Source organism: Poecilia reticulata, chromosome 22 (genome assembly GCF_904066995.2).
Source record: "Poecilia reticulata chromosome 22, P_reticulata-male-v2, whole genome shotgun sequence".
Taxonomy (NCBI): Eukaryota; Metazoa; Chordata; class Actinopteri; order Cyprinodontiformes; family Poeciliidae; genus Poecilia; species Poecilia reticulata.
Window position 1 is genome coordinate 27,576,501 of NC_088851.1, and position 16,980 is coordinate 27,593,480.

The 16,980-nt window shown below is 44.2% G+C and overlaps 2 protein-coding genes and 1 long non-coding RNA gene across 4 annotated transcripts; 1 reads left to right on the forward strand and 2 right to left on the reverse strand.

Moving 5' to 3' along the window:
- Window positions 1-1,167: 1,167 nt before the first annotated feature.
- Window positions 1,168-5,088, reverse strand: LOC103460533 (alcohol dehydrogenase 1-like). Of its 2 annotated transcripts, none has more exons than XM_081602901.1 (9): window positions 4,730-5,088; window positions 3,362-3,463; window positions 3,110-3,251; window positions 2,956-3,040; window positions 2,641-2,860; window positions 2,299-2,559; window positions 2,098-2,230; window positions 1,573-1,711; window positions 1,168-1,490 (listed from the first exon to the last, which is right to left on the reverse strand). In XM_081602901.1, exons 1-9 carry the CDS (start codon window positions 4,745-4,747, stop codon window positions 1,457-1,459), a joined length of 1,134 nt encoding a protein of 377 aa, XP_081459027.1. In that variant the 5' UTR covers window positions 4,748-5,088; the 3' UTR covers window positions 1,168-1,456. The 2 variants fall into 2 exon arrangements, with proteins under 2 accessions (XP_081459027.1, XP_081459028.1); XM_081602902.1 differs by lacking the exon at window positions 4,730-5,088 and adding an exon at window positions 3,571-3,642.
- A 3,000-nt stretch (window positions 5,089-8,088) lies between these two features.
- Window positions 8,089-16,322, reverse strand: LOC103460524 (alcohol dehydrogenase 1). Its single transcript, XM_008402739.2, has 9 exons — window positions 16,186-16,322; window positions 15,424-15,525; window positions 14,350-14,491; window positions 9,684-9,771; window positions 9,381-9,600; window positions 9,038-9,298; window positions 8,836-8,968; window positions 8,361-8,499; window positions 8,089-8,272 (listed from the first exon to the last, which is right to left on the reverse strand). The coding sequence occupies exons 1-9, from the start codon at window positions 16,201-16,203 to the stop codon at window positions 8,242-8,244; spliced, it is 1,134 nt and encodes a 377-aa protein (XP_008400961.2). The 5' UTR covers window positions 16,204-16,322; the 3' UTR covers window positions 8,089-8,241.
- Window positions 12,859-13,898, forward strand: LOC145549931 (uncharacterized). The gene is made up of 2 exons (XR_014085735.1): window positions 12,859-12,970; window positions 13,618-13,898. It is a non-coding gene; the product is annotated as an uncharacterized LOC145549931 (long non-coding RNA).
- Window positions 16,323-16,980: the final 658 nt, after the last annotated feature.

Here is a 16,980-nt window from a genome sequence, read left to right on the forward strand (position 1 = left end):
CAGAGCGGGTCCAGTCCGGTCCGGGCGGGTCGGTTCCAGTCCGAGCGGAGCGGGTCCGGTCCGGGCGGGTCGGAACGGGCCCGGTACGGTCCGGTCCGGTCCGGTCCGGGCGGGTCTCACCTTCACACGAGTCGCTGCAGCAGAAAGAGGAATAAAAAGCCCTTTAAGGAAAATGTGCTCCAGTCACATCTGGTGAAAATCAGTCGAGTTTGTTTAAAACCAGAATGAAACGAGAAACAAGATCAGGAATCATGAAGCTCCAGATTAAAGCTTTTAGTGAGACTCAGACAGCAGAACGGTAATAAAATACATTATAAAGATAATAACCAGACGGGCTCTGAGCCGCTGTAGTAAACAGTATCTAACCCTGAGAGGTCAGACTTTCATAACATGGCCGTCAGATTATTAAAGTCATAATGTGATTCCTTCAACAAAGCATTTAATTTGATCTGCTGGTTGAATCTTTATTTTCTCTCTGAGGAACGAAGCTGTTATAAAACAATAAATCTTGTTTACATGTGAAGGATGTTAAATGAGTTTTTAGCTCCATCCTTCTCTCCACTGATCACAGGATTTAATTGACTTTGCTGCTTATCAAGTCTGAGGAAATACACTTTGGCTTGAGAGAGTAAAATGTCTGTAAATGATTTATTTCTGAGCCAGGTGAAAGTTGATCTCTGCTTTATGACAGCAGCACCTGGGCCGGCCCAAGGTAGAAGCAAACTTTGTGACTGCTGAGGAGAAGCTGGTTGGAAAAACGTCACAGCTGGAAAGTCGTGTTGATTTATTTCTGATTTAAATATAATTTAGACATTTCTGCAGCTCCTGTCAAAGCTGTGGAAATATTGTTACACATTAACAGCAGTTTTCAATATTAAAGTATAACAGAGTATTAGGGCAAGACTAAGAAAGAAATATGATAATTAAGTCATAATCTTACAAGTATAAAGTTGCATAATAGTCACATTATGAAAAAGTAGAATAAATTTGAGTAAAAAGTCAGACTGCTGGAAAAAGTCAAACAAGAATCAAGTGATAAAATTACAAGAATAAAGTTTTGCGACAGAAAGTCCAAATAATGCGAGTTTTATGATAATAAAGCCGTAAAAATAAAAGAAAAAGTCACAACAAATAGTTGAACTCAATAGTCAAACAAATAAACCAAAATTAAAAGAAGAATGTTTAGTTTTACTTTATCATCGGTTTGACAAAGATCACATTTCATCGTTTAGGATTCATCAGATTTTTATCAGACTGAACTGGTGACATGATTATTATTTCCAAGATTTGTCTGAAGATAAAACGAGACAAAACTAGAATTCAGCTTCTAGATACGTTCTGCAAAAGGTCAAACTAGAGCTAGAAACATAGAGTCAGTCCAAGGCAGAATCCAGATCAGCTGTTTATTTGGTAACATCAGCAGGAGGATCAGGAGGGAAATGTTCCTGGACGGACGTCACTGAGGAGAAACGCTCAGCACGGCCCGGACGCTGCGGAGACACGGGAACATCCAGTCAGGACAGTTTGACTCAGATTATCTGGCGTTAATCTGAGCAGGGCTTCGGGTCGCACCACCGGCCGTTCTTCATCAGCTCCACGGCTTCGTTGATCTGCTCCAGCCTCAGGTTGTGGGTGATGAACTCGTCCACCATCAGCTTCCTGTCCAGGTAAGCTTTCACCATCTGAGGAACGCCGTCCTTCCCTTTAAACCCTGCAGCAGAGGAAGCATCATCAGGTACCGTCCCTTTAAGAACAGGGCTGTATCCAGACTGAAATATACGGGGGGCTGAGCATGACGAAAAATAACCAAAATAAATCTGAAACCACATTTTTGCACACACCTTTAAACCTCCAAACTTTTTCAATAAAATAATTTATTGTTGCTAAGCTATAAAATAATTAGAGAAATTCTGCATTAAAATGTTTCTAATGTAGAAGTTTATTATTATGAGTCATTAAAACAGTGATGATGTCATGGCTTCGGGAGCTTCTGATTGGTTAATCAGTGTCACCTGATGTCACGAGCGGTTTACCGTTAGCTAATGCTAACGCTGACTCCAGAAGCTGCTGGTTCTGATTCTGAGGTCCGTTTCTCACCTCCAAACAGAGTTCCCGTCCATTTCCGTCCAGTCATGAGGTGGATGGGCGGGGCGCTGAATTTCTCCATGTCCGTCCAGCCGGCGATCACGCTGACCCCCCAGCCGGGGGCGCATGACTCCAAGGCGCTGCTCTGCATGTAAACACATTACTCATCAATCCGCCCGCGGCGTTCACACACCGTGAGACCCTGACCCTCACCATGACCTCCACATTCCCGATGCATTCGAAGGAGAAGTCCACTCCGCCGCCAGTCATCTCCTGCAGCAGCTGCTGGATGGGTCTGCTGTGGTCGTTGGGGTTCACCACATCAGTGGCTCCCAACACCTTGGCTTTCTCAAACTTCTCCGGGTTGATGTCGACGGCGATGATCCTGCTGGCTCCTGCCGCCTTGCAGCCCATGACAGCAGCCAAACCCACGGCTCCCAGACCGAACACGGCGCAGCTGGAGCCCGGTTCCACCTGGAGGCCATGGATTAAAGCCGTTGATGGTTTCCCTATCTGACCTGAGCGGTCTGGGCAGTGAGGGTCGTGTTAGGGCACCTTGGCGGTATTGACGGCCGCTCCGTAGCCGGTGCAGATGGCGCAGCCGATCAGACAGACTTTGTCCAGCGGTGCGGCCGGGTCGATCTTGGCCACAGAAATCTCCTTCACCACGGTGAACTCAGAGAAGCTGCTGGTTCCCAGGAACTGCAGCAGCTTCCTGCCCCTGCAGCTGATCCTGGAGCGCTCAAAGCTCCGCTCATCAATTTTTCCGGCCGACCTGAACACAAGATATGACCCATTAGTTTCATATCGATCTATAAACTAATAAAAATACCAATAAGATCTGGAAATGACAGGGAGACGAGTGGACACCCGTTGACGCAGAGGTTGGTCTTGGGACTCTTGCAGAGGCGGCATTCCCGACACTGAGGCATGAACAGCGGGATCACCGTGTCTCCTGGACCACAAACATGTCAGATTCAGCAGCGTTAAAGCAGAACCAGGCGGTCCGGCTGGTTCTACTGACCCGGCTGGAACTCTGTGACCCCGGGTCCGATGCTCTCCACCACACCGGCTGCTTCATGGCCAAAAACCGCCGGGAACGCCGTCTGATTCGGACATTTGTACAGGAAGTACAGATCCGACTGACACACTCCTGTTGCCACGATCTGCAGAGGAAACGACACGATGACAGTAACGACAGTCAGAGTTCAAAAGGAGCTTTGATGGCTCGGATGATTCTAGTTTATTATTCACAATTTGCTTCATTTGCTCCGACCTTGATCCGGATCTCCTTCTCCTGAGGCGGCGCCACCTCAACCTCTTCGATCACCAAAGGCTGGTTGAACTCCCAGGCCACTGCTGCCTTGCACCTGATGACCTGCAGACAGCAAAAACCTCTGAAGCATCAGCAGCTAGCGCTGGAGCTCTTTGGATGATCCAAATAAACTAGTTAGTAAACTTTGACTGTTCCAGGAAGCCATAAACTAATTTATTAAATATCTGAGGGTTTCTCTGGGATGATTTCAACACTTTCATATCCTGTAAATATTCATCCATCTTCCAGCCTTTTCCCATCAGGAGAGCGAGAGGCAGGGTCACCTGGACAGGTCGCCAGGGCAACACAGAGACAGTCAGGACAAACAATCACACACACACACACACACACACACACACACACACACACACTCCTAGGGAGAATTTGGAGAGACCAATAAACCCGACAGTCATGTTTTTGGATTGTGGGAGGAAGAATCCACCAAGCACAGGGGGAACATGCTAACTCCATGCTAACTCCATGCAGAAAGCCCCGGACCGGGAATCGAACCCAGGACCTTCTTGCTGCAAGGCAACAGAGCTGCCAGCTGCTCCACTGTGCAGCCTCCTGTAAACATGTAACCTAAAAATATAACATTTACTTTTGCTTAGAAAAGAAGGTAAAGCCGTGACCCTGACCTTGAATCTTTCCTCACCAATTGTTTTGTTTGCTTTTCTTTTTGTCCTTTTTTATGTCAGATTTATGATTTGAAGTGATTTCATTAAGTCGATTAGTTCGTCTCCCTGTTAACATGAAGGACGCTGCGTCTCTTAAAGCTGCGGCGCTGCAGCTCCTGGGCAGCCATGAAAAGTTTGTCTTTTCATTTTCCTTTAGGAAGAACTGAAGTTTCAACTTTATTCAAAGAAGCAAAGTAAAACTGAACTAAATACAAAATGTACACATTTTAGTGTAAAATTCAAGGTCTATTAAAGACTCCCCTGAATGGCAGGTTGGCTCATTTGCTACAAAATTAGATGGAAAATCTACTTTCCAAACATCTAGCGCAGTAACACCAGGAACATGAGACAAGCTCTTACACAACCTGCAGTTTAACGTCGGCTCATCAGAGCAAATATTAACTTTACTGCTGCAGAATTCTGCAGGAAAATCATTTCACTGGATGCAGATTTGAGCTTTTTTACTTCTGCATTTTGTTCACTTTGCTTCTTTAAAAAACATTTTAAATGGGTTTAAATGTTTTATCCAAACATTGCATTATGTAGCAAAACAGGATTAAAACTTTGACTCAGACTACAAATATTTACTGAAGAATTTAAAACAATTTGTGAAAATGACAGTAAATATGGTGAAACATGAGGTTCTGCTTACCTGTCCAGCTGTGGCCATCTGTCCTGCTGAGTGTCGAAATGTCAGCGGCTCCAGTGGAGGCTGGGACTTTAACCTGCTCAGTCAGGTCAGATTGTTTACCTCCAAACATTTTAAAGATTGTGGGATAAAGTCCAACTGACCCGGCTGGACCTAAAGATATAACATTAACAAAGTAGGTAAACTCAGAAGTGAGTCGTTCAGAGCCGGAGGCCTTCAGGCAACAAGACGTGATGATTTCATTTCTCGTCAGACATAATCTGACATTTCTCTGTTCTCCATAAAACCAACAGGCTGCATCAAACCAGAGAGGATTTGGACAATATTTCAATTTAAAACACTTTGTTTGTCCCTCAAATGAAAGTATCGGATCAGCTTTGCTGTGGTTTTAGTTGTATTGAGAGTTTTATTTCACCGGAGATCTTTTTGTGGTCTTAGAAAGAAAACAGGTCGGAGCATAAATTCCTCGCTTTTTGTAGAAGAGGAATTATCATGTCAGTTGTTATTTGTGTTATTGGCTGCTTTGCATCAGAAGGAAATGTGCCGAGTTAAATGAACCGAGTCGATCTGACCTGGAAAGTCAGGAAGGAATGGTTTCAAGTCGCTTTAAAGTCTGATTATAGTCGGAGAAAGTGCGCCCTCGCCTGTTCAGGAAGGTGTATGTAATGTTAAAGTTACTGTCCCTCAATGGAATATATAGCAGTCAGTCCCAGTGACTGTTTGACTTACGGTTTAGCTGACATACTTCCAGGTTAAAAATGAAACGAGAAACGCGGCCCAAACCGAACCCCCCTCAGTCTGACTTGTTCCGCTAGAGAATAAATAGATGGCAGTTGTCACATTTGAAACCTCTCAAATAAAAGAGCAGAAAATAATCAGACACCAGGAGAGGAGAGCTGCTGGGATGACCTTTGACCCCGTCCAGACGGTGGGAAGCTAAAATATCTCCGATGGACAACGTCTCCCCTCCAGGCATGAAGTTTTATTCACTTTTCTAAGCACAAATATGCATATTGTGTGCATTTACTATTCTCAACAAAACAAGATTTAATCTGCAGAATTCAGCTAAATCAGAACAAACCGACTTTTTTTTATTGATCCTTTATTCTGATTCTCACACATTTCGAACTGAGACTGTAATCCAAAACGTTTTTCCCATTAAAATTTCCATTGTAAGGTTTTTCTGTTGCAGGTTTTTTAGCTCTACAGCCTCCTGAAACCGCAACGGTTCTACTGAGGAGAAACACTCAGCACGATCCGGATGCTGCAGAATAACAGAAAAAGTCACAATCAGGAGATTTTCACCCATGAAAATGAATATTTATGGCGTTATTATCAGCAGGGCTTCGGGTCGTACCACCGGCCGTTCTTCATCAGCTCCACGGCTTCGTTGATCTGTCCAGCCTCAGATTATGGGTGATGGACTCGTCCACCATCAGCTTCCTGTCCAGGTAAGCTTTGACTATCTGAGGAACGCCGTCCTTCCCCTTGTAGCCTGAAGGCAGGAACAGTTCAGCAGTCAGCTACAGACTGGAGGATTTCTCTGCTGTTTTCCCCTGAAAGTCCGGTAAACTCTGCTAGATTAGGAACCAGAACTCCATCATCTGCTCCACCTCCAGCTGCTGTGGTTCTGAGTCAAACCAACCTGTTCCCCTCCTGGCCTGTGGGGGCGCTGCACCAAGAACCACTGAAGGAAACGACACAAAAACCTCTGAAGACACTGAGAGCAACTTCCTTCTTCACCAGATAGAAACAAGATGGAGGCGTCAGATTTTAGCGGTTGGAGGATTTCTCTTTACTCTTTGACTAAAAACCAGGAGCCATTTCTGCTGCTAGCGCTAAGCTAACACATTAGCTTTGGTTGTATTTACCCAGAATGCCCTGCACTCTAGGCAACTTCCTGCTTTTGGAGCGGTCTCCGGTCCGCTTGGCGTTCACATTCAAACCAATCAGAGTTCACTTCAACCAAACTGAGGTTTGGAGGACCAGAATTATCCCATTTTCTAATCAGAGTTTGATTATGCATTCAGAGCTCCACCAAACAAACCGGACTTTCTACACAGATGGACTGGAGTTGGACTAAAGTGGACTGGACAGGGCTGGTGGGAACTCAGCCTTTGACTGGTGTCGTGGAATACGTCTGACCTCCGAACAGCGCTCCCTTCCGGGTCATGAGCTGAATCGGTTGAGCGCTGATGTCTCAGACGGTCGTCCAGCCAATGATCACACTGTATTGACGGCCGATCAGACAGACTTTGTCCAGCGGCGCGGCCGGGTCGATCTTGGCTGCAGAAATCTCCTTCACCACGGTGAACTCAGAGAAGCTGCTGGTTCCCACAGCTTCCTGCAGCTGATCCTGGAGTCTTCAAAGCCGTCCACATCTAATCTCCCCAGAATCCCGAGGAGAACATGAATTCATTTCTGCAGCCTAATGAACACATGATGATGCAATGAAGGGAAAACGACGAGCTCCGTACGCGCTGACACACATGTTGGCCTTGGGACTCTTGCAGAGGCGGCATTCCCGACACTCAGGCATGAACAGCGGGATCAGCGTGTCTCTCGGACAATAGACAGTGGCAGAAGATTTAATCTGTGCTCAACCCAGTGAGGTTCAGCTTGAGGAACCAGGTGGTCCGGCTGGTTCTACTGACTCAACTGGAACTCTGTGACCCCGAGTCCGATGCTCTCCACCACACTGTCCACTTCAGGCCACTCAATCCATCCGTCCGTCCATCATCCCTTTTACTTCAAAGGGTTTTTCCATGTTTCTGCTCATTTTTCTGATTTCTTGTCAAGTATTTTTTATTTTAAAGCCACATTTTTCTGCTGAGGAGCTTTGATGTATTCCTGGATGTTCCTCTGATAAAATGCTGCCTGTGTTATTGCTCCAGATGTTAACCTCAGCAGACGGGAACAACGAGCTTCCTGTTGTGTTTCAGGTCCTCTCTGCCGTTTTAGCCGACATATGACTGGTTGTTCATTATCAATCAGCTGCAATGACTTGTTAACATCAACATGCTACACAAAGACTTATTAGCAGGAGTAGAGTCATGTAGGTTAATAATTACCTTTTCTAAAAGACACAACTCATAAATATGCTGAAATATAATTAACAGTAAGAGCTACCTGGACCAGAAAGCGTCTTTTGTTGCTAAGGAAGGGAAACAGGAGAACTGTGGATCATTTGTCTGTTGAAGAGTGATGCGTCGTTATTTACTTAATATTCTATGCATCTAAAAAGAAAACTATGTGAAAGTGATGAAGGGTTCTGATGCTGCTGCTGGACAAATAGGGGAACTGATGTGGAACAAATTTAGATAAGGAAAAATAGCTGACAGAACAAAGAACAAATACAACACTCAGGGTAAATGATTTTATTTTCTCCAAATGTTTCATGAGCCCAGATGTAATCATCATGCAGGACAGATGAACCAGGAACTGCAGATGAACAAAAGCCAAACGCCCAGCCAGGCTCTGGGGGAGGGGAACATTTTGAAAGGAGCTTTGTAGACTCAAGGAGAAACTTTCAGGACCGTCCGGATGCTGTGCAGCAAAAAGAGCAGAGATGAGAAGAAAAACTGGAAGGTTTGAACAACGGAAGAGCTTCTGTCTGGTGTTAATTAGAACGTACCACTGGCCATTTTTCATCAGCTCTACGGCTTCATTGACTTTCTCCAGAGTCATTCTGTGAGTGATGAACTCATCCAGCTTCACCTTCCTGTCCAGGTAGGCCTTCACCATCTCAGGAACACCGTCCTTACTCTTGAACCCTGAGGCACATGAAACAAACATGAAACAAACCAGATTCATGAACTGATCCAGATTCATTTAACCTGTTAGTGATTTTAGGGGATCACTGACAGGGATCCCCTAAAATCACTGTGACCCCACCGCAGTCTGGTGGGGTCACATTGACTTGTACTTAGGGGTCTGGATCCCAAACACACACGTCATCTTGGTTTGGACCCAGCAGGTATGCCAGAAGCCTGACTTGAAGCCAGGTCAAGGCCAGGATGGCTTCAGGACTTCTGCTTCAGTGTCACAGCGTCTGTTGAGGTCAGCTTCCTGTGGTCTTAAAACTCTCAGATCGACTCTTCTGGTCTCACCTCCAAACAGGGTGCCCTTCCATGTACGGCCCGCGATGAGCTGAATGGGTCGGGCGGCAAAATCGTGCAGATCTGTCCAGCCGACGAGCACGCTGACACCCCAACCTTTCACACAAGACTCCAGGGCACTGCGCTGCACAGAGGAGCAGAGCATGTCAGACATCTGGATGTATTTTCCAAGCTTGTACCAGATGATCCTCACCATGACTGCAACATTTCCAACACACTCCAGGGAGTAGTCCACTCCTCCATCAGTCATCTCAGCCAGCACCTGGTTGATGGGTTTGCTGTGATCTTTGGGGTTCACAAACTCAGTGGCACCAAACACTTTGGCTTTCTCAAACTTCTCTGGGTTGATGTCAACAGCGATGATCCTTTTGGCTCCTGCAAACTTACAGCCCATGACTGCAGCCAGGCCCACAGCTCCCAGACCGAACACGGCGCAGGAGGAGCCCGCTTCCACCTGCAGGACGACATGCTCACATTAGCTGAATGCATAGCGCCTCGATGTCCACATGGTGCCAAGAAAGACTTTCGGGTACGACCTTAGCAGTGTTGACTGCTGCGCCGAACCCAGTGCAGACCCCACAGCCAAGGAGGCAGACTTTATCCAGAGGGGCAGCCGGGTCGATCTTAGCCACTGCTATCTGGTTAAGAACCGTGTACTCAGAGAAGGTGCTGGTCCCCAAAAACTGCAGCAGCTTCTTCCCCTTGCAGCTCAGTCTGGTTTCTTCTAAAGCCATCACATCATAGCGGTCAGCGGCCCTGAGAACAAAAGTGACTGTCTGGCTTTAAACTGTAAACATAGTGAAGATCTTATGAATTCATGAATAAAGAGATGAACCTACCATCCTTTGACACACTGGTTGGTCTTTGGGTTTTTACAAAAGCGACACTCTCGACACTGGGAGATGAACAGAGGAATAACCTTGTCCCCTGAAAATTAAAGAAGTCATTTAAAACATTATAATGTAGGACGAAGACTTTCTTTGGGCCTGTCTCAACACCATCAGTCAGGATCAGAGAGGAAACTCTAATTGCTTCAGGTCGTTGAAGTTTGCCCCTTTAATGTTGGAACTTTGTGAGGAACGTTACGGTTGAATGTTTCCAGATGATTTCAGAATTTTATTGGTTTCTGAGGAAAAAATGCAGTGAGAACATGAACTGATCCAGGTTCAAGGTTTTATTTTATTTTTGACTAAATGCTAACAGTGGAGTTGGTCTAGTCAATGCCAGCAAGGCGCTCAGGTTGTGAGGGGGCAGCATCACCCTTCCACCACCGTGCTTCACAGCAGGTACAGATCTGCTGCGTCTGGCTTCCCCCACCTTGGTCTCTACTCCAGTCTCATCCCAGATAGCACACGATGTTAAATCAACGTTGAAAAATAGTTAGAATCGTTGATTTTTGGTTGAAGTCGATAAATGACAGTGGATCAACCATCAAACAACCATCCAATCAAACCGTTGAAACTGTGTCATTGAATCAATGTTGTTTTGTCGTTGAAATCTAATGACTGAAATGCATTTGTCTGATCAACATCTCATCAATGTTGAATCAATGTCAGCTGTTTTGCCGCACCCCTTCCCCTCCTCCTCAGCCCAGCTCTGGGTCAGAGCATTTTATAACTGAGCGGGTTATCATTTTTCAAATTAAGCACTGTAGAGGATAGTCGGTGCTGATTCCTTTCTGTACATTTTCTTACTTGTTCATAACAATTCTCACTGACTGTTTGCGTGGGATGTATTGACACAAAAACATCTACAACTTACTACAAGGAGTGGAGCGGTCCACCCCCACCATTTACATGAGTGGGATGGTCCAACCACACAGCTGCTTCACTGTTGGCTTGTTGGCAAAAGATGTTAATTCAATGTTGAATTATTATCACAAAAGTTGCATGTATGGTTGAGGTCAACAGCTAACAGTGGATCAACTATAAAACACCCTAAAAAGAAAATAGTTTAACCAACTTAATTGAATTGCTTCTGTAGGTAACAAGCAATTCAATTAAGTTTATCCAACTGAATTTATTAAATTTATCCAACTTAATTTATTAAGTTTAACCAATTCAATTTGTTAATTTATTTTTTTAACAAATTTATTAAGTATGTTTAAGATAACAGATTTAAGTTAGTCTTACTCAAATCATTTAGTTTACTTCAAAAATGATAAATAAACTTACATAGCACTTTTCCAGTCATTTTGACCACTGAAAGCACTTTACAGTCACATTCACACATTTATTTAATGCACACATCAGTTGGGGTTAAGTGCCCAGGGGTCACATTGACATGCGGCAGAAGGGAGCTGGAATTGAACCGTCAACCTTCTGATCACAAGACAACTGCTCTACCCACAGAGCCACAGTGGCTTAGTGGGGAATCTGTCCCTGGTTAGCTTGAGTCATTGTGTCAGACAAGGGATACAAATGTGGTATCGAACTTAATTATTTCAAGTAAAGTCAAAGTGAATCCAGTGTGTTTCAGCACTGGTCCTCCAAGCCCTGCAAGTTTTAGGCATTTCCCTAATTCGGCACACATGATTTTAATTGATGTCTGATTAACGGGGTTTTGCTGAAATGAAAACACGCAGGTCAGTTTGCCTTGAGGACAAGGTTTGGGGAAGAACTCGTGATCTAAATGTTCAATCAATGTAAGCTGTTTTTCACACCCCTCTACACACACACCTTTCCCCCCACCACCCACCCCTCACCTGGGCCCATCTATCCCTCAATCTCCTCCCCCTTTCCACTCTCCTCCCCTCCTCCCCTCCTCCCCTCCTCCTTGGAGTTTCACCCGGAGGGGTGAAACTATTTTAATTTTAGGTCAGGGTTTTAAATCTTCACATTTTATTTTGTTAAAGATTTTTTTGGCTCTAGTGGCCTTTATTTGATAGTTAATTGACAAGAAAGGGGGCAATGAGAAAGGGGGGAAGACATGCAGCAAAGGTTGCCAAGGCTGGGAATCAAGCCTGCGACGGCTGCGTCAGGGACTGGGGCAGGGGTGGGCAACTCCAGGCCTCGAGGGCCAGTCTCCTGCAACTTTTAGATGTGTCTCTACTTCAACACACCTGAGTCAAATAATAAGGTCGTTAGCAGGACTTTGGAGAACCTGCCTGCACTGAGGAGGTGATTCAGCTGTTGGATCCAGGTGTGTTCTACCAGGGAGACATCTAAGGGTTGCAGGACACCGGCCCTTGAGGACCAGGATTGCCCACCCCTAAGGCCTCCATGTGTGCAATCTGTGCAGTTTGTTGCACCCCTCATCACCTTCTCATCTCCCCCTACTCCCTCACAAGGCTCCCCACACCCACCTGTTCCTCCCAGCCTTCCCCTCTTTACCCTCTCTCATCCCTTCTTCCCTCCCCCCATCTTTGAGCTCTGGGTCAGAACATTTTATTACTAAGTGGGGGTTAATCATGTTTCAAATTACACACTACATGTTGAGAACATTGGGTTGTGATTCCTTTATGTACATTTTCTTACTTGTCTGTAAATATTATAACTGACTGTGCATAATGTGTTGACACAAAAACATCTACAAGTCTCTACTAGGAGTTGTACAGTCCGACTCCCCCTTTTCACACTAGTGGTTTGTCCCAACCAAACAGCCACTTTGCTGCTGGTTTGTTTGCAACTGGCTTCTGAATTGAATTCTCCTCTGAGCAGTTTTATGGTAAGTTGTTCAATATTACTTTGATCTTAAATGTGTTTATTGAAAAATAAGGGCATTGTTTTGTGCCCATAGTAATCCTGGTTATTTTGGGGCAAAACAGATATTTTTAATAATTGAGGTCATGTCTCATTTTGTATTATTTTCATCCTGCCCACCACTCCAGGCCTAAGTATGAAATCCTGCGAGATTTTGTGAGATTTCAGTTTTTAAAATAGGGCGGGGCCTATTGTTTGGTCTGGGAGAGCATGTGGTGGACAAAGAAGTGTAAAGCTGGCTGATCCAGGTGGGCTTTAAATTGTTGTGATAGTACATCACTTGTTTTTAACTTTTTATTATGATGTGCTTAGGGATGTGCTTAGATGTGTCTCTGTTCCAGAACCACTGAGTTAGATGATTGCATGACCATCTGCAGCCATCAAGAAGTGCAGAAGGTTGTTAATCATCCACAGATTAAATCCAGGTGAGACAGAAAGGAAACACTTAAAACATGTAAGGCAGGTGAAACACTGAACTAAACCTGCTAATGACTGATTCAGTCTGTTGTTTCTTGGGTTGGTAACTGGTTAAGCTGAACTGGTCTATTATTACTGGTGTGGGATCTTTATCAGCACGTGGACATTTTGTAATGAATTTAATCAACTTATTTGGAAATATTTGTAGATGTTTGAAGATTAAACCAGCTATTTGATGGAAGTTTATTCTGTATAAATGATACATTTTTCCAACTACAGTATAAATCACCTTTTGCTCTATTAACTATCTCTGGTGTGTTAAATAAACCCTGATCCTCCCTGAGTTTTATCTTTAGGCTTTCTGATAAACAGCCTTTATTTTAAATATTGATTCCCTCATTTTAACACTAGTGCAGCATCATAAATCTATACTGCAGCTTCATAGGTAAATGTAGTTGTACACGTAAACATTAAGATAAATATTAATGAAAGATTAAGATAAATATTAATTTAACAGTGAGTGTACCTGGGGAACTATATGGTTAGTTTGTTCTCAGACCTGTAACCAGTACACTGTTTAATCTTTCAGAACTTTTCAAATGTTTATCATATTTCTAACCGGCACCTTCCTCACTTTTATTTTTGTGTTTTTCAGCCGTTGCTCTGCACTTTGACCAAAAGCTGACTCTTGAGGACTGCAGTAAAACTGTCAAGTGGCTTCATTACACGCCAGAATGAGAGGAAGACATCACAAGAAATCAAAGTGACGTCAAACTGGGGTTACCACAACTTGTACCGTTTCCCTGGTCCATACAGTACAAAGCTTAACCTCATGGACTCTGTTCTTCTGTGGACAATAGACTGTTATTCTGACAGTCAAAAAGGAGTCAAATATGTTTGAAGATCTGTCCCTCTTAAATAAAATGTTATATCAAACCTATGTTATTTTTAAACTTTTGTACACAGTTTACTCATGATCTGCCAATAATGGTGTTTAACACCAGTGAAGAAACTTTTAGTGGTATGTTATGTAGACCTATCAGACCTAAAAATGCACATAAATCCTTAACTTTAATTCAATATGAAATCAACCCAAATCTGCATGTAAACATTCAGATGAAGGTTGAATCAACTTTGATATGTCAGTTATGGTTGAAACCCTAACGTTGATTCAACATTCAAGTCACCGACCACTTTCAATGTTGTTTCAATCATTCTGTGCTATCTGGGATCTGTCCAGAGGACATTTTCCCAGAAGTCTTGTCCTTCCAGATTTGGCTTTCCAGACTTTCGTCCTGCTGCCGTCTTGTTTCCAAAAAGGGTTTTTCCAGGTGGCATTGACACAGCGCCAGGAGCAGTAAACAGCTCTGAGTTGGGTTTGACTCACCTGGCTGAAATTCAGTGACGCCGGGCCCAACGCTCTCCACTATGCCAGCTCCCTCATGTCCGAGAACCACCGGGAAGCCATCTTTGTGCATTCCCTCAAACAGGTGGTACAGGTCTGTGTGGCAGACGCCTGTGGCCACAATCTGTAAACGGGGAAATCACTCAGCTTAATTCATTACTGAACCTGACAATATTTGCTGTTTGGTGAAGTTGTTAGCCATGCTAACGTCAGATCTAAGCAGCTGATGAAGGGACGATGTTCCAGCTGTACACACGGCGCCACATGGTTTCTATGAACCAGTACGGTGACGCCAGCCCCTAACTGGGATCTTATCTGGGATAAGAACATGAGCGACTCCAGGTGGGCCATTCACATGAGGCGTGAACGTATGAAAATCATGGCACATCTATTTTTTTGTTTTACGATTTTTTTGGCTCTAGTGGCCTTTATTTGATAGCCAATTGACAGGAAAGTGGGCAGTGAGAGAGGGGGAAAGACAGGCAGCAAAGGTCACCAAGGCCGGGAATCGAACCCCCGACAGCCACGCCGAGGACTAACCCCTGGGCCACCACAGCACACCACATCTATAACCCAGCTGAGGCCCTGAGTCGACCCGTTTTGTTCGGTGGAAGTGATTATGGGATGCCATCAGTTTGTAGATGTGAAACGTTCAGGTTTTCTTTCTTCTTCAAATGGAAAGTTTCCAGGTGGTGGCTGGTGTTTCTCAGCAGCAGGAGCTGAAATGATGAAAGCTGAGATTTTGTCCAGCAGAGAGGTGGAGGGCCCTGGACAGACCAACCAGGCACATTTATGGTCAAACTAGGACTTAGAAATTAATGACTTTTTTCTCTCATGACAGGCTAAATAATCCAAATTATTGTTCATTTCTGAGAGCAAACAGCACCGACAGGCTCTCAGCTGACCATCAACCTGACTGTCATGTGATTGGACTGAGGGAGGAAGCTGGAGTACCTGGGCAGGACAACCACCTGCAGAAACAGCCCAAACTGGGATGTGAAGCCAGACGACAGGATGTCGTCTGGATAGTGTGGGTCATGTTTGTGGCCGACTCACCTTGATGCGAACCTCGTTGGCCTGAGGAGGTGCCACCTCTATCTCCTCGATGACCAGGGGCTTGTTGGGCTCCCAGGCCACCGCCGCCTTGCACCTGATGATCTAAAGCAGGACTGACATCAGCTGGAATTGCTGCATCTGCTCTTAAATTGTATCTCAGGAAGGTTCCTGACAAACTGGAGCCCAAAGGCTTTCAGGTTAAATTTCAAGAGTCTCTGTTGAGTTTGAACAGTTAACGTTTAAATCTCACTTTCAGGGGAGAATAAAACCATTTCTGAGAAAAGCAGAAGAAACAAGACAGCTGATCAAAGTTCACGTTTTCCATGGCAAACACCTTCCCTTTAAGACAATTTAGCTACATTTTATTCTATCATCAGAGTAAAACCCAGAGAAAATGAATATTTTCCTTGTGGATTTTTGTTCAATGTTTAAACATCCCAGATGACATTTTTCCTACTTTTCCCCCTTCGCCCCTTTTCTGGCCTCTGGCTGCTCAACGCCTGCCAATATCTGCAGTTGCATAAAACTGTCAGGATAATTTGAAACCAAGTCAAAATACCTCAAACCACTGATGAGTTTGTTTTCTTTTCTCAGCCATTCATTAACAACGTTAAGATTTAAATCCTTCAGCAGTTTTATGGACATTTGTCAACTTCGGTCGCCGATCCCGATTTTGCTTTAATGCAAACCACAAGTTTAACCAACACATGAAACAACTGCAGATGCATGTAGAGGTGCTGTGAAAGTGAAAAGTTAACCTACCTTACCAGCTGTAGCCATTTCTACAGAGTGAAACAACCAGGAGGTTTGCACCAGCTGCTGGGGGAACAAACAAAGTCTGGTTGAAATCCTGCAGCTGAAGCTGAAGTTATGCAACTGTGCAGACTGGGGGAGGTTCTCTGGATGGCTGTCAACGTACTGAATCTTTAATCCACCACTTATACAAAAGATAAGAGAAATAAAGCATCATTTATCATTTTGGTACAATGTGCTGCCTCCCAACTGCTTCTCTTTCCACCTGTTCACCTTTAACTCCACATCACTTTTACTATGGAAATTAATTAGTTAATTAGTTAATTAGTTAAACTATTGCTGTCACATTTTAACTTGTTTGATCCATACTGATGAGAATCTCTTCCTACTTTAGCCTGAAATTTTCCTGATTTTAACATAAAAATACTGACTTTGTTTCCATCCAATTGTCCAGTAGATTTTGATCAAACTTTTAAAATGATGCAAAAAGGAAACAAAGAGAAAAGGACAATGTGAATTTGTTTCTATGTTTGTGCCCTTGGTCAGGAACAAGCAGCTTATCCAACATTGTCTCCATCTCCTCTTTGGTTCATGAACTCTATTTGGTCAGAAACGCCTCACGTGAGCGTAAAAACTCTGAGTTTCCATGCACATGTTCCAATGCAATACTTCAAAATGTGCATAAAAATGTTAATAGAAACATGACTGAGCGAGAGTGGACTTTAAATGTGAATATAAAGAAAATGTGTCATCAGCGTGGGCCCCATGCGGGTTCGATTCAGCTGGTGGGTCTCCATGTAGTTC

Coding starts and splice junctions, on each gene's coding strand:
- LOC103460533 (XM_081602902.1), bottom strand. CDS start 3,642: ATGGATGAATATTTACAGGATATGAAAGTGTTGAAATCATCCCAGAGA. Junction 3,464..3,570: donor CTCAGATATTTAATAAATTA/GTTTATGGCTTC, acceptor TGCTGTCTGCAG/GTCATCAGGTGCAAGGCAGC. Junction 3,041..3,109: donor GGTCACAGAGTTCCAGCCGG/GTCAGTAGAACC, acceptor TTTGTGGTCCAG/GAGACACGGTGATCCCGCTG.
- LOC103460524 (XM_008402739.2), bottom strand. Junction 14,492..15,423: donor CCAACGAGGTTCGCATCAAG/GTGAGTCGGCCA, acceptor CCCCGTTTACAG/ATTGTGGCCACAGGCGTCTG. Junction 8,500..8,835: donor GAAGGGCACCCTGTTTGGAG/GTGAGACCAGAA, acceptor CATGTGCCTCAG/GGTTCAAGAGTAAGGACGGT.